At 40.6% G+C, this 13,865-nt stretch overlaps 1 protein-coding gene across 1 annotated transcript; it reads right to left on the bottom strand.

Annotated features, from left to right (window-relative positions):
- Positions 1-7: 7 nt before the first annotated feature.
- On the bottom strand, positions 8-11,112 carry LOC146511284 (polycystin-1-like protein 1). The gene is made up of 5 exons (XM_085173516.1): positions 4,796-11,112; positions 3,836-4,303; positions 2,835-2,978; positions 2,399-2,703; positions 8-954 (listed from the first exon to the last, which is right to left on the bottom strand). The coding sequence occupies exons 2-5, from the start codon at positions 3,969-3,971 to the stop codon at positions 805-807; spliced, it is 735 nt and encodes a 244-aa protein (XP_085029642.1). The 5' UTR covers positions 3,972-4,303; positions 4,796-11,112; the 3' UTR covers positions 8-804.
- Between the last annotated feature and the right edge of the window lie 2,753 nt (positions 11,113-13,865).

The following is a 13,865-nucleotide window of genomic DNA, read 5'->3' as shown; positions in this document are numbered from 1 at the left end:
CACATGGTCATTACAGATAAATCACACCAAAGATAATGACACTAATTAAAGACAACAACAACAAAAAGAGACAGAAACATTTGCCATCAGTGCTGTGACTCCTCGGTGGTTACCGTTTTAGATTTAGTCTCACTTGTGGTGACAGCTTCCTGTTCTTTGTACACACTCTCACACCTCAAGTAAAACACTTGATTCTCAGCCTGACGCTCAAATGCAACCGTCCTAGTGTGGTTGAAAAGCTAAACCGTGACCACTTCCTGTGCTCCTGTCATTTAGCTGCATTTCCTGTACAGCAGTGATGAGCTCACCAGCAGCGAGGCAGCCACGTTTGACCCCGGTGCACCTCTAAAATAAAACCTAATGCTTTTGAATATCTAACTCCAGGTCTCCAACTGGATCTTGACTCCGATCTGTGTTTGAAAACAGAGCTGACTGTGTGGGTTAAAGGCCTGTGATAGAAACATCCCCATTCCACAGTTGCCCTGTTTATCACAGCAACGTGATTGAAAATAACACCTTGAATAATTCGCGACCCCACGTGCCTGGCCTAGCATGACCTCCCATGGATGACTTCTGAATGTACGGATGCATGAACTCCTAGTAGGCCTCGAGACACCACTAATGAATGATGGCGGTGGAGAGGATCGATGCTGGGAGGTGATACTGTCCTACAGCTGTGGCGATTGAGTGCAAATTGCAGCTGGAGTGGGCGGAGGTGTGAAGGTTATCGAGGTTTGACGTGTGAGGGTACCGCCGTGCCAACAAACGAGATTGTAAGCACATGTGATGCTGCCATGGTTGCTCTCATAGGCGGGGGCTACATTTAGTGTGAGGCTGAGGACAAGCAGGTGTTTCATGGTGGTGAGCAGCTCTCACAGAAACAATCTCACCTGAAGTTAAATGATTCCCACACAAGATCCCTTTAAGGTGAGAGCAGCCGGGAGATAAGACCACCTGCAAGACCACACGACCACATACAGAAAGCACACACACAAAGACACACACCAATGTGAGATTAAAGGATATCTCCGTTCATATTTGATTTTTCTTCCCATCGAAGAAAGAACACAATGAGCATAAATGCTTTTAAGAAAAAAAGAGAACTATAAAATGTTTTAGTTGTTTGCACCTTTAATTTATTAATACTAGCATAATTCATACAAAACCGTTGCATTTTTTAATGACTGAAATCTGAGAACTCACAACATGTATTGTCTTCTGCTTCCACCCATAGAGGCATGATGCATTCACTGACACTGCGTGAACTCCGTCAGATTCGAAGGGCCACTTCTGAAAATGATGAGAAGCGTTAAGTTTTCAGATTAAAAAAACATGACAGTGCATTGAAGGATGAGGGATATTTCAGATGATGGAGATTAAAAAATCAGGTCACCTACAGAAAACTGCATTCCTTCAACAAGAAGAGGAATTCCATGAATTCTTATTTGCAAAGCTGCATCAGAAGTATGTATGCCATTCTGGCTCAATAGCGTTAGAGCATTTTTTTCAGTCCTTCTGCAGACCCAGCAGATTTATGGTGTTGGCTACTGCTTAAATAATGTTTGAACACTTAACCTTCTACTTTATCTCAGTTTGAACATAGCAGTGGCTCTGAATGAACAAACTAAGCTCTGAGGAGCTTTGAGGAGCTTTAATGAGCACATCAAGGTTTGCTTATGCTCTTTTCCCTGTCACTGTAGAAGAGTTGTGTAATGACTCACAAATACGTAGTTATGCTAATCAGTAATTTTGAGTATTATGCACATTTTGCACATTCAGCATACTGAGCTGTGACTCCTAAATAACCAGGAAGCGAGTAATAAAACCTGAATAAAAGTTTCATTAAGAGCTTTTTTCTTTGTTGCGTTTTTCCCAAGATTTTTAGTTTATTATTTATATGTTGTGATTCTTTGGGAAAAACTCTAGATGCAATTGGTTTAAAAAAAGAGTTACTGGATTTACCAGATGAGTATTAATCTAAAGAAAAGGTTTTTTAAAAATACATTTAAAAAATACATGAAAAACAGGGCAAAAACATCAAAAATTATTTATCATATATGTTGAATGTTCAGTTATTTTATATTTTTTGGTTGTTTCGTTTTTCTTTTTTCTTTTTTAAGCTAACATGCACAGCTGATAAGATTCTTTGAAAAGCTGACAATTCAAGTGAGCAAAACCTCTTTCTTATATATATTTTAGATATATAATATTTTTATATTAATATTTTCTTGCTGGAAAATAAATGACAAACAGGCCAAACTGCATATATGAGCTTAACATAATAAACACATAAATCAATTTACCATTATAAATCCCCAAATAGCTATTTCCTTTTAAAGCCAAACCTGACAAGTTAATTAATTTAGACTCATTTATAAGTTATTGTTGTGTGACTTACCACTGTGCTGTTCAGACAGTGTGGCTGTGAAGGGGACACTGTTTCTTCTTCCCTGTGAGTAAAGCACCAGCAGAACTCAGCTGCTAATCCGTCACTCACAAACGCCTGCAGAGTGACGGGATCGGCCCGATATGCAGCCACACCTTCAGTCACACCGTCAGAGTCCAAGTGAACCGTGGGGATGCAGGAGGGAACATTCAGGGGGCCGTGGAGCAAAGACACCGTTAGGTTCCCTGGAAAGGGTGGCAAAATGTACAAGTGGAGGGTGGAGGAGAGTGTGGAGAGAGGGTTGGAAACGGTGATGTCTAAAAAGAAAACAGAAGACAAAAAATACAAACAGAGCAGACAGGATTACTCATACATGATCCCTTTCTTGATTAATTAACTGATGAAAAAATCACCAGCAAATACATTAAATTTTCTCTGGTGAACTTACTTATTTCGTATTTGCCTGCAACATTCAAAATCCAATCGGATGACACAGTAAAGGAGCCATCATCCGTCACGTTGACCTTTAGGGTCATCCCCAGAGACTCCACAGTGACATAGGTCAGGGCCTGGCTGCTAAGACCCAGGATGCCTGGAAATCACACAAATAATCATGGCAAGGATTTAAAAAAAAGAGCTTTGATATAAAGTGCTTAAAATTCTACAAATCGTGGAAATAATACACAAATATTAAGATGTTATTAGCATATATTCCAACATACTTAAGCTCATTAACAAGCATCAGTGCAGTCCATTAACTTTCTGAATAAAGCATTGTCTAGCAACTATATAGAACATTTCGGTTTCTCAACAAAAGAAAAACAATCAAAATAATTTAAAAACCTATTTATTTGCAATACATTGTAAGTAATTTTCATTAAAATTCTTCAAATTATATTACGTTTAAATGTACAATATATATCAAACATTTAACACATACTAGATACTTGTAATGACTTCACACCATACAACTGTAACAACAAAAATGTATCTTATGTTTGATGTTGCTTGTTCAGTTTCTGTTGAAACATGTAATACATTTTGATAAGTATAATTGTTTTTAAGGAAACATTTAAATCTAAATTAAAAAATAAAAAATGGAAAAAAGACTGAAAAAAACATTTTAAATACTGAGTATACAGATCCCGTCTGCCTGTGTGAAAACATGAATAATATTACTTGCAATAATTTATATCAAGAAATAATATGATATAATAATAAAAGTCCAATTTATAGAAGCCAAAACTACAAGTTCTACATTGTGTGAGACCACAGAAAATACACAGTGGGATAAAAGTAAATTAAATTAAAACAATTTCAGATACAGATACGCAAATAATACCTGACAGTGGAAACTAATAATTAATGCATTCTCCTAGTTGAAAGCACGGGGGGTGAAGAGTTGCATTTCAAAGAACTTCATTGTTATAAAACACTGCAGCAGCTGACCTGGCGGCTGATTGGAACGTCCAGCGAGGTTTCCTTTCACTTCAATGACAAAAGTCTTCCCAGCCTCCAGTCTTGCTGGAGAAGTAAATACACTAATGTTGTGCAAAAATGGCCCTTCAGTTCTGTAGAGCGCCATGCTTCCATCTTGTGCTTTTCCAAGAGGTAAGTTCAAGGTACTGGAAGAGAAAAGAAGTTATCCAGGACAAAAAGCTTCTTGCTTTAAGCTTTTAAAATGTGCTTTAGTGATGACACGACAACACAAGTTTAAAAGAGAAGAGAAGCGGCAGCTATAGTTAGACATCAAAAGCAAAAGAAAGCAATCTGCTACCTCACCTTTGTCTTTCACTTCCTCCTTTCACGTCCTTTGTTCCTTCACTGGGAGATGTCTTGAAACACTCTCTAAACACCAAACCACTGAGCTGGTTCCCACAGTAACAGGTCTGTGAAGACAATGCAGCAACTCCATACCTTCCACAAAAAACACAGTGAAGGTTAGTGTTTTACATACTGAGAGCACATGTCACATGTCAAATAAGCCTTTGTTGGTATCCTAATATATGATGCTTTAAAATTCTGTTACATCTTCTTGAAAACAGCACTTTTGATATATATACATATATATTCTTTGTTTGTTTGTTTTTTGTATTAGAGATTTGCTATTGGGAATTTTTTTATTCACAAATTTTATTCATAAATTTAAAAATATTTTTGTAATTTCTTAAATTATTTCAGGATGAGAATATATTAAGATTTCTGAGAGTTTGTTTTTAAGTGCTTTTACACACAACAGACGATGGCTCAAATATGCAATAATAAAAGGTTACTATAAAAATTTGAATATTTCTTTAACCTGTTACTGTCACCACTGTCAAACAATTTCAGACAAGCATCCAAATTTCATCTTCATCTGTAATGCCCCCTGACCCGGAAAGCTCTTTTAGCATTTCCCCACCAGCTCACCCCTCATCCAAGCAGTGTGCAGAGCAGGCTACCGGGTCAAGGTCACGGGCACCGACACCCGTGGGTCCGTGAAATCCGAGGGAAGAGCTCGCGCTGATGCATCCGATGAACCAGGGTGAACTCTGCTGACCTGATGAGGAGGCCAACGCGGACAAGGAGTGCAGTGCAAAGAAGACAAAAGCGTGTCCGAGCATGACTGCTCGGACACGGGCCTCGACTATAGAGCGAAACTCGGGATGAACTGCGATTGAGGAGGACGCTTCAAGTGGGAGAGAACGAGAGAACAGGAGAGAGGAGCAGGTGCACCGAGACCTGCAACTGTGCATACAAGGTGTGTGGGAGGTGTGAACAGAGAGGGTAACTGTATGCAAATAATGGGTCAAAGACCACGTGGGGGAGGAGAGAGATCGCTTTAATGATCGGGAATCTAACAGAAAAAAAAAATCACGGCCTTTTGTTGCTATGCAGGAAACACTATTGTTGTTATTACTAAGTTTAAGGCGCGTGTTACCCTTCTAGTTATTTAAAGGTGAAGGCTCAGGTGCCCTGCACCTGCATGTGTGAAGATGGAGTGATCCCCCACTTGCCTTTGCTAATAATTTGTGCAAAGCTTAAGGATGTTTTTGAATTTAAATACGAGAGCAGCTGCTTCGGAAGCATCAAAATGCCCGTTGCAAAATAATAGTAATAACATTGTTAGATTTTAATGCAGCAACGCATGTCTGCTGCGGTGTAAGGTCACATGTCAGTGACACCCAATGGCTGGGTGTTTTACTGGAGTATGAGACTTGCATCAAATAAAGTCTCTGCAGCGATCTGAACTGCTGCTTCGTTTGTGGCCAACAAAGCAGCATCATGCGGCCTTTAAGGCAGAAAACTGAGACTACGTTAAATGGAAAGCCGCAGTGAGAGAGAGGAACGGGAGGTGTTTGCTTGGTTTTATTCCAAAGATCCGGCTCCATGATCATAAGAATTCTGCTTGACACTGAATTAAACTGCACTAAGCTCAGGTGGCCTAAAGCGACCTGGTCACATGCTTCACGTACAGGTTATAACATTTACTGAGCCATTAGACACTCAGTGCCTTTTAGTGATTTGATGCCCAGCAGCCCCTTTTTCTCAAGCGAACTGATCCAGAGGATGTCTCCAGACTCGTTTCTCCTCTGTCACCAGAATTCCAAACAAAGGACAGAATTCCAAAGTAATCACATGTCATTGTTTTATTGTGAGAATGAGACGCTAGTTTATATTCTGAAGAAGCAGCCTTGAATCACCTGCCAGACGGCTTGAAACTGGTCGTTAGACAGACGACGCTCGACGCCAGATCACATTTAAAAACATAAATATTAACCTTATTAAGCATTAGATTCGAAGTCTAATGTGGGCTACACGTGTAGCTTTATTTTTAAATTACACAAGTAAAATGGAAACACGGGGACAGGTACTACAGAGAACTGTGTGGTGTCTCAGGCTGTCCCCTCTGCTCAGGTTAGGTTCGTCATTTATTTGGTTAACTGAAATAAATTCCAAATGCTCGCGTTAAACTGGTAAATTTAAATGAAATCTCACCAGCAGTGATAATTTTGTGCTAAGTTTGAGAAGTCTAAGGTTGTCAGCTCGGACACGAGACAAAGCGTCCTCTCAGTGGGTTTATTTTATCTGAGCTATCACGCCGAAAAGGGCAAAACCACGACGGAACCGGTGTGACTCTTCGGAGTCCAGCTTTGCCCGTGAGCCCTTTTGCTGCAAACCAAGTCTGCGTCGTGTAGCTAACTCCGCCGGTCCACCTTAAAAAGCTCTTCCGGTTTGCTCGACATCCCCTTTAAGAGAAATTCCCAGGGCTTGAAGTTAGCGGCAGGGGGCGCTGTCAGACCGTGCCATCTCTCCATGAGTGGAGGAATCAAACACATTTTTCTCAGAGTATTTTCATACTGAAAACGCGCACTTTGTTCTGCGATTTCGTTTCATCTCGTCACTCAGGGGTCCCCAGAAGTTTTTGCACCGTTAACACATCACGGAGGAACCCTAGAAACCGGAACTAATTTTGGCTTATCTTATTCCACCCCCCCAAAAACAACAAAACAAAACAAAACCCAACCTGTGGTACTTTATATTAATGAGTGAGCTGTGTGTGATAGTGAAGCAGCTCCGCGGGTGAAGCTTAATTTGGGATCTTCAAATCGAAGTGGGGCTGATTCACGTGAATTAATTAAGCCGCAACGAAAACGTGTTACATGCTTTATGCTTTGGCCACCTCCCCTCCTCCTCCTCGTGCACCTCTGAAGACCCAAGAGTCCCCACTGATCACACACTGAGACACATTTTTCGAATCAAACCCTAAAAATCAGTGGCGGCGACGCTGCGTAATACCCCGCTGTAGACCCGGGTGAATCGGGAACCCTCCCGCCCCCTTTTTTCATTCGTTATTCACGTGCCTTCCCTTCCCTGCGAAACATTTAACACTTGATCAGAAAACGAAATATTCTCGAGGACCGGCCGTGTAACGGAGAGTCCTCCTGAACGGGCGAAGCGTTATGTAAGCGGCTGCAGCTTTGCGCCCCCACCGAGGAGGACACGGAGCGGAGAAAATAGCACGGCTGACTCCGGGAGACTGGAGCCTCTCGAGGTGGAGCGATGATGAAAATAGATTGTGTCTCAGTGATGTTGGGTTAGGGGTGCGGAGGAGGGATGACAACTCAGTCACTTTTTTCTTTTTTCTTTTTCTTTTAAATTTGCGCACAACTGAGCGCATTCATTTGAAGGCAGTGCGCAATGAAACTGCATAACAGAGCAGATCACCCCATGATAATGTCAGACTTTCTTTCCGGGTGTTCAAAGCTCATAAAAAATAGTATTACGTTATCGTGTGGTGAGAGGAGACAGTCGAAGCACTGCTTCTAGCTCTAAATGATGTTTCCTGCTTAGTTCTCCCAAATATAGACCTGACAGTGGTTGCCTGGTTCTTTGCGCTTCCTTTTTTGTAGCCATTTTATTTCTCATTTTATAGAGGAATATTAACCCAGGACAGCCCATAATTTGGCTAGACTTTCATCAGATTGCATTAAATATTCTAGTTTATAAATCTTTAGGATTCAAAAAGGCCTGCACTCAACAGACTCCAGTGACTTTTGTTATAGCAGATACAACAACTGTGCTTTTTTTCTTTTCCTTTTCTTTTTTAATCAATTTAAGTTTGAGAAAGCTGCCCTGACTGAGTCAAGGATTTCCCCCGCCAGTATATTTTCCTGAAATGGAAACCAGACCACAGATCATTCATTAAATTAAACAATTTGTGAGGCAGCCTGTTGTAGGTTGAAGGGGGCTCAGGTGTGGCCACAGTGCTTCCCAATTCGCCATGTTTGCTTGAGTGAAATATTTCTAAATGTTAGCCACAGTGGCTCACATTTACACAGAAAATGACAGAGATTCAAAGGAAAAAAAGAGGAGGAAAAGATGATAATTTGATCCTTATTTATTTATGATGTCAGGCCTGTGACATGTTGTCGGTGAAAACATGCCAAGGTGATCAGATCAGGCGATGAAGGCAATGATTTTGCGCAAGAGGTAAAGAGACTCGCTCATCAACCAAAATAATAAATAGACAAATATCAAGAAAAACACAAAAAAGTGAGGAAATTCATGACCCCTGTAGCTCTGGGGTGTATTTTTACTTCACAGAATTTTTTTTTAACTCCGCTTGTTGACCTCTTTTCTATTAAATACAGGCGAAAACCGTGGCGTAAATTTAATGGATCATTCATGATTAAGCGTTTTGTACACACTGACTTTATTCATAAGATCTAATGAAGTCCAACGTCATCATATCAATACATGTGATTGTTTTGGTGATGATTAATGAATGAACGAGATACTGGACCTCCGTCTCTTCCCGATCAGCTGATGTTTTGTCTTTATTTTTTCTGTATTTTTTTTTCTCTCTGCCCACATCTGTTCATCTGGCGATTCGAAAAGCAGAACACGATTTGATTCTTGTCTTTGCGGGCACAGCTTGTTTAAAGGCACTTTAAACACGTCCACAGTTCAAACGTGGCATATACCGTCCTGGCAGTGCTGGGAACAAACATGTGAGAGTGAACAGGTGCCTGCAGGAAAGTAACCAACAAGCAAATACATTAAAAAATAAATAAATGGTGACACAAACAGAAATGATTTAGGCAATTAAGCAGCAGGAAACCAGAGCCCTGGTTTGTTTTAGATCTCAGTGATGTATTCATATTTAATACTTGTTTCCTCTTTTTGAAGCACATATGTTTAAAGTTATAAGTTAAACAAGCGTATTAAAAAGCTATTTGACGCGGGCTGTGGGTCTAGTGAGGAAAGATCTCCCCAGGCTCACATTACGTTGTGCAAACAAGCCTCAGTCGTGCCAAATCATAACCGAGGATCCAGTGTAAGGCACAGATCTTATCAAAGTTGGATTACCAGGAGCTATCCTCGTGTGTTTGAGAATACAGAAGCAACGTTCAGGAAATTAGCTTTGGTAGGATTTACCAAAATAAATAAATAAATAAATAAAAGCAACAAAAAGAAAACAGAAACAAGTTGATATTTTGTCTATTAATGTATTTAGTGTATTATATGCTGTGGGGGAATTAAAGAAAGCACAGTAGCAATTATTAAAATCTTGGCAGAGTCAAGAAAGCTAAAAGAAGAAAAGGCAGCTCAGTTAAAGTCTCTGTTTGTCATAATAAACATAATCAAACAGCATGTGTTAATAAGCAATACCAAATACAATGACTACATATATGTCTGCTTAGTTTGGTTTGTACATTTGGAAAAGCTTCTTACTAACCACAGAAATTATTCCTAACTGAATCCCTCTTTCTTCCCATGTTGTCTCCAAATACTCACTCGATATAAAGAAGGGGGGGGGGGGGGGGGGGGAATCTTGAAACCTTACCTGACAAAGGCCCACACTGCCTCCCACACCTCCCCAAAAAACATCCTATTATATTTCTCAACCGCCCAATAAAGAAAAAAATCACTTGACTGGGAGAAGAAAAGAAACTCATCCAGTCAAATCTGCTTTTGTCACGTTATGTCCTCTGCCTCCTCCGCGCCCTGCAGCACTGAAGAAAAGCCCGGGCTCTTCATCTGTCTCATGTTTGACAAATAGGCTCCTATTGGCGATGATATCTGTCGACTCAGGCAGAGAGAAATGACACTGACGTACTAATAATCGATAGTCAACAAGCAGTGGCCTGAATGCATGCAGGCCACTGGTAGACTTTTTTCTTTTCTTTTCCCATCAGTGTTGTGGGCATATTAAAGTGCGTGTGTTTGTTTGTGTTGGTGGCTTTTATCCAGCCTGTCGGGTTCCCAACTCGCTGGTATGAAGGGGAGAGGGAGGGAGAGGTCAAAGGTCACTGCTGCATGTGGCCGTGTTCAAATCCTTCTATAGTGCGCAATGTTCTCAGCTGACCCGTCGTGTTATAGAGGGGGCTGTGTCCAGATATTAGCTTTCAGAGCGTGGAACATTTTAATCAGCTGATCTGGGGCTTTAAATCCATTTTGTGCAGGAGCATGGTTTCATGGCAAAATACTACTACTAATAATGATATTAATAAATAAAATAAAAAAATACCCTTAACATGCTCCAACATGGCACGTGTTCAATCATTCATGTAATGGGATTAGGCAAGTTTTGACAATGAGCAACTGGAATTCAACTTTCAGACCTTGAATGGTGATTTGTTCGTATACCTGATATCCTTTTTAGCTGAGGGGCACCTTCATTGTTATTTTCAACGAAAAGCAAGAATTTCTGTCACACTGGCTGGAGTTTTTTTCTTTTTATTTGGTTTTTTTTTTTAATTTCCTTTTAATGTGTGACCAGAAACCAAATTTTTGCATATTTTTCACGACCAAAATTGTCTCCACAGAAATCAGAAGAAGAAAATACACTTTAAATTCTTCGTGTAGTTTCGTGAATGATCCGCCAGTTAAACCTTAATGAATTATTCATTTAAAAACAATAACATTAAGAATATGGTTTAAGCAGAGCTATAGGCCAGGGGAGGGAAAACTTGTTAATTGATGAAGTACAACAGGACTGTTTCTGATCAGACTTCCTAACACTCTCGGTCCCATCTTGGTTCATAGCTGTGACTCGAGGTCAGCGCACGTCATTGCCTCGTTGATAACTGATTGGATTGTGCGTTAAAAGTTCAGCACTGGGCTCTGTCTCTCCTGTCCCCAGAAAAGCCCTTACAAATGGAGTTGAGCTCCATGACGGAGCAGAAGCCCTCTGGCGCTGCTTTTCCCCGACCTCCTCTCCATCACCCACCCACCCACCAGTCCCCCTGGCCAGGGAAATCCACCAGACTCCAGCTCTTTGGACTCCCTGTGTCTTTTCTAAACTTGCTTCCAGCGCTTCAGGCTCGGTCATTAAGTCAGAAGCATTTAAATTTAATTTATACGGCTGTATAAGGAGATTTAAAAATATATATATATTATTATTATTATTATTATTATTATTATTAATAATAATAATAATAATAATAATAATAATAATAATAATAATAATAATAATATATAAAGTTGCAGCAATTTACTTCCCATCTCTTCCCCACACAGGTTCTTCTCTGACCCCGGGTCTGTGCAGTGGGATCCCAGGCAAACCCCCGGGAGAGCAGCGCTGTTTCCTCCTTCGCGTTAAGACACGATCGCGGTTCAATTGAAAGGAATGGGGGAGATGTTAATGAAGGGGAATATCATGCAGAAGGCACACACACACACACACACACACACACACAGTTCAGCTGTCTGAACGCGAAAAGCTGATGAAGTGTTTTTTGTTGTTTAAAAAACGTATTTTTTAGTATTAATAATGTAAGAACTTCTGACCTTTGTACTAATTGATTTTAGTTTGTGGGAGTTTTAATTTCTAGCCATACTAATAATTAAGCAGTCGCTTAAAAAAAAAGGGGGGGGGGGGATTACCAAGAGTGGTAAACAGAAAGATTGTGGGAGTTGTGCTGAGGTGATACAGTTGTATATAGTTATATATCTAAATAGGAATATCTAAGCATATATGCAAGTAGGGATTTCAAGAAATCCTGGAACATAAGGCTTTCTTTGGTCATCATCCTATTTCACGGTTGCTACAGATACAAGCAGTTGCTTGTATCTGACTTTTACAAATCAAAATAAAGAAAAAAGCTGTGGTGGTCATGCGGGGAAGCCATCTCAAACCACGACTTTTTAGACGGAGAAACTTGGTTTTTACCCATAAAGTAGAAACTTACGCGGGGAGGCCGTGGTAGTAACACGTGGTGCTTCACCGCAGTTAACCAATTAAGCATTTACTGTGACATCACAGACCTGAATATTAATGAGAATAATCATTTCTTCCTATTGGCTATAATTATTGCATTCAATCCCGCTATACTGCACGCCGTTAGCGTAACAGTGTGGTTTAAGAGAATACACACACACACACACACACACACACACACACACACACACACACACTGTAAAGCCTTCAGTGTTATCAGAATCCCAAAGCATAGCGCAGACTGTACTGCTATGATAATCTAAACGATGACGCTGTTCAGTGTCTTACAGTGTGTGTTTAGACTCCGTGTGATATACGGATCTACTGCATCACTGAGCATCAAACGAAAAGTGTTTATCATCCATTTCCTTTCCAAAAAAAAAGAAGCACAACTTTTGTCATTTTATTAAAAGTTTTTTTGTTATTTTTTAATCTTCAGGTTTTTCCACTGCTGGAGTTAACGATGTTTACTTTTTTGCATTAACCGTTTCACCGTTATCCGTGGCAGCAGGTCATCGCCGTGCGCGTGCACCGGCAGCACCAGCAGTTCTCCGGTGCACGGTGCATTACCAGAAGAGCAAAGAGTGCGCTTGCAGTCTCTTGCTTTCACCGAAGTTTGAAGCGGTTCTATCCTGCAGAGCCTTTTCCGAGGGCTCCTTTGCTCCCTGAGACTCTCCCGCTTTCACACAAAACACATGTCACAGATTCATTCACTCACAGAGAGCGAGAAAGGGGGAGAGAGAGACTGAGAGAGAGAAAGAGCTGCTCAGAAATCATCTGTGAACTGCAATCCTACAACAAACACTTATTTCCACATTTTCTCCAATTTGCCACCAAACTATTAAACTTCAAATCGACTGTTTGTCCTTATTAATATTTCACATCTACACATTTTGCCATTCTTGAGCGACCTCGTGCAATGAGAAGAGTGGCAGGCAAATGTTTTACAGTTTAGAGATTCCACATAAAAACCTCCTGACAGCTTTTATCGGGACCATGTATTTAAAGATCTCAAAGATCAATGCAAAGTGCTGACCCTACAACGCGCCATGTTTCTGTCAACACTACCCATAACTTCGTTTCCCGAACAAGCAGCCAAAGACAAATATAATTTGGAGTGTATTAGTCCAGCTTTGGGGAAACAATTGTTTTCTTTTCCTTCTTCCTTTTTTTTCCTCTAAAGGAAACACTTATTGTATTGAGGCTGGTTTTGTTCTTTTCATGTATGGTTTCTATTGTTATTCTATAGAAGTTACAGTCTAGTGATTCCCAATCCGCGCAGGAATTTAACCCTGAAATGCCAGCAGCAGCAGCAACAGCATAATGGCCTGTCTCTACTCCTAGTATCGCCTCTCCGGGCTCTGGCGGCAGAAACCCAACTGGCCGGGCCAGAAAACCTGCTAGCCCCGGTTCCCCCTAACTTCCCTGCGACTTTGGCCTGGACATTATATCGCAGAGTGCCATTACTCAGGGAAACGTCCCGTCAAATACGTCACACTGCACTTAAAAGTTGGAGACTCGGCGTTTTAGTAGGGTTTCTATTTTCATTCCCTTTGGTAACAGCATGGTGTTAAATTGTTAGTTGTTTTATTGGTTTTCCCCCAGTTATTCTATCACACCCAGGACTCACGAATGTTGTAAGAAATGCAGACTGTCTGCGCTCACAGGAAATTCATGCTACTGCAAACTACTGATGCATATAAACTACAGCAAAGCTCTCTCTCTCTCTCTCTCTCTCTCTCTCTCTCTCTCTCTCTCTATATATATATATAT

This window comes from Neolamprologus multifasciatus, chromosome 9, assembly GCF_963576455.1.
Source record: "Neolamprologus multifasciatus chromosome 9, fNeoMul1.2, whole genome shotgun sequence".
Lineage (NCBI taxonomy): Eukaryota > Metazoa > Chordata > Actinopteri > Cichliformes > Cichlidae > Neolamprologus > Neolamprologus multifasciatus.
This window is presented reverse-complemented; position numbering and strand designations above follow the sequence as displayed.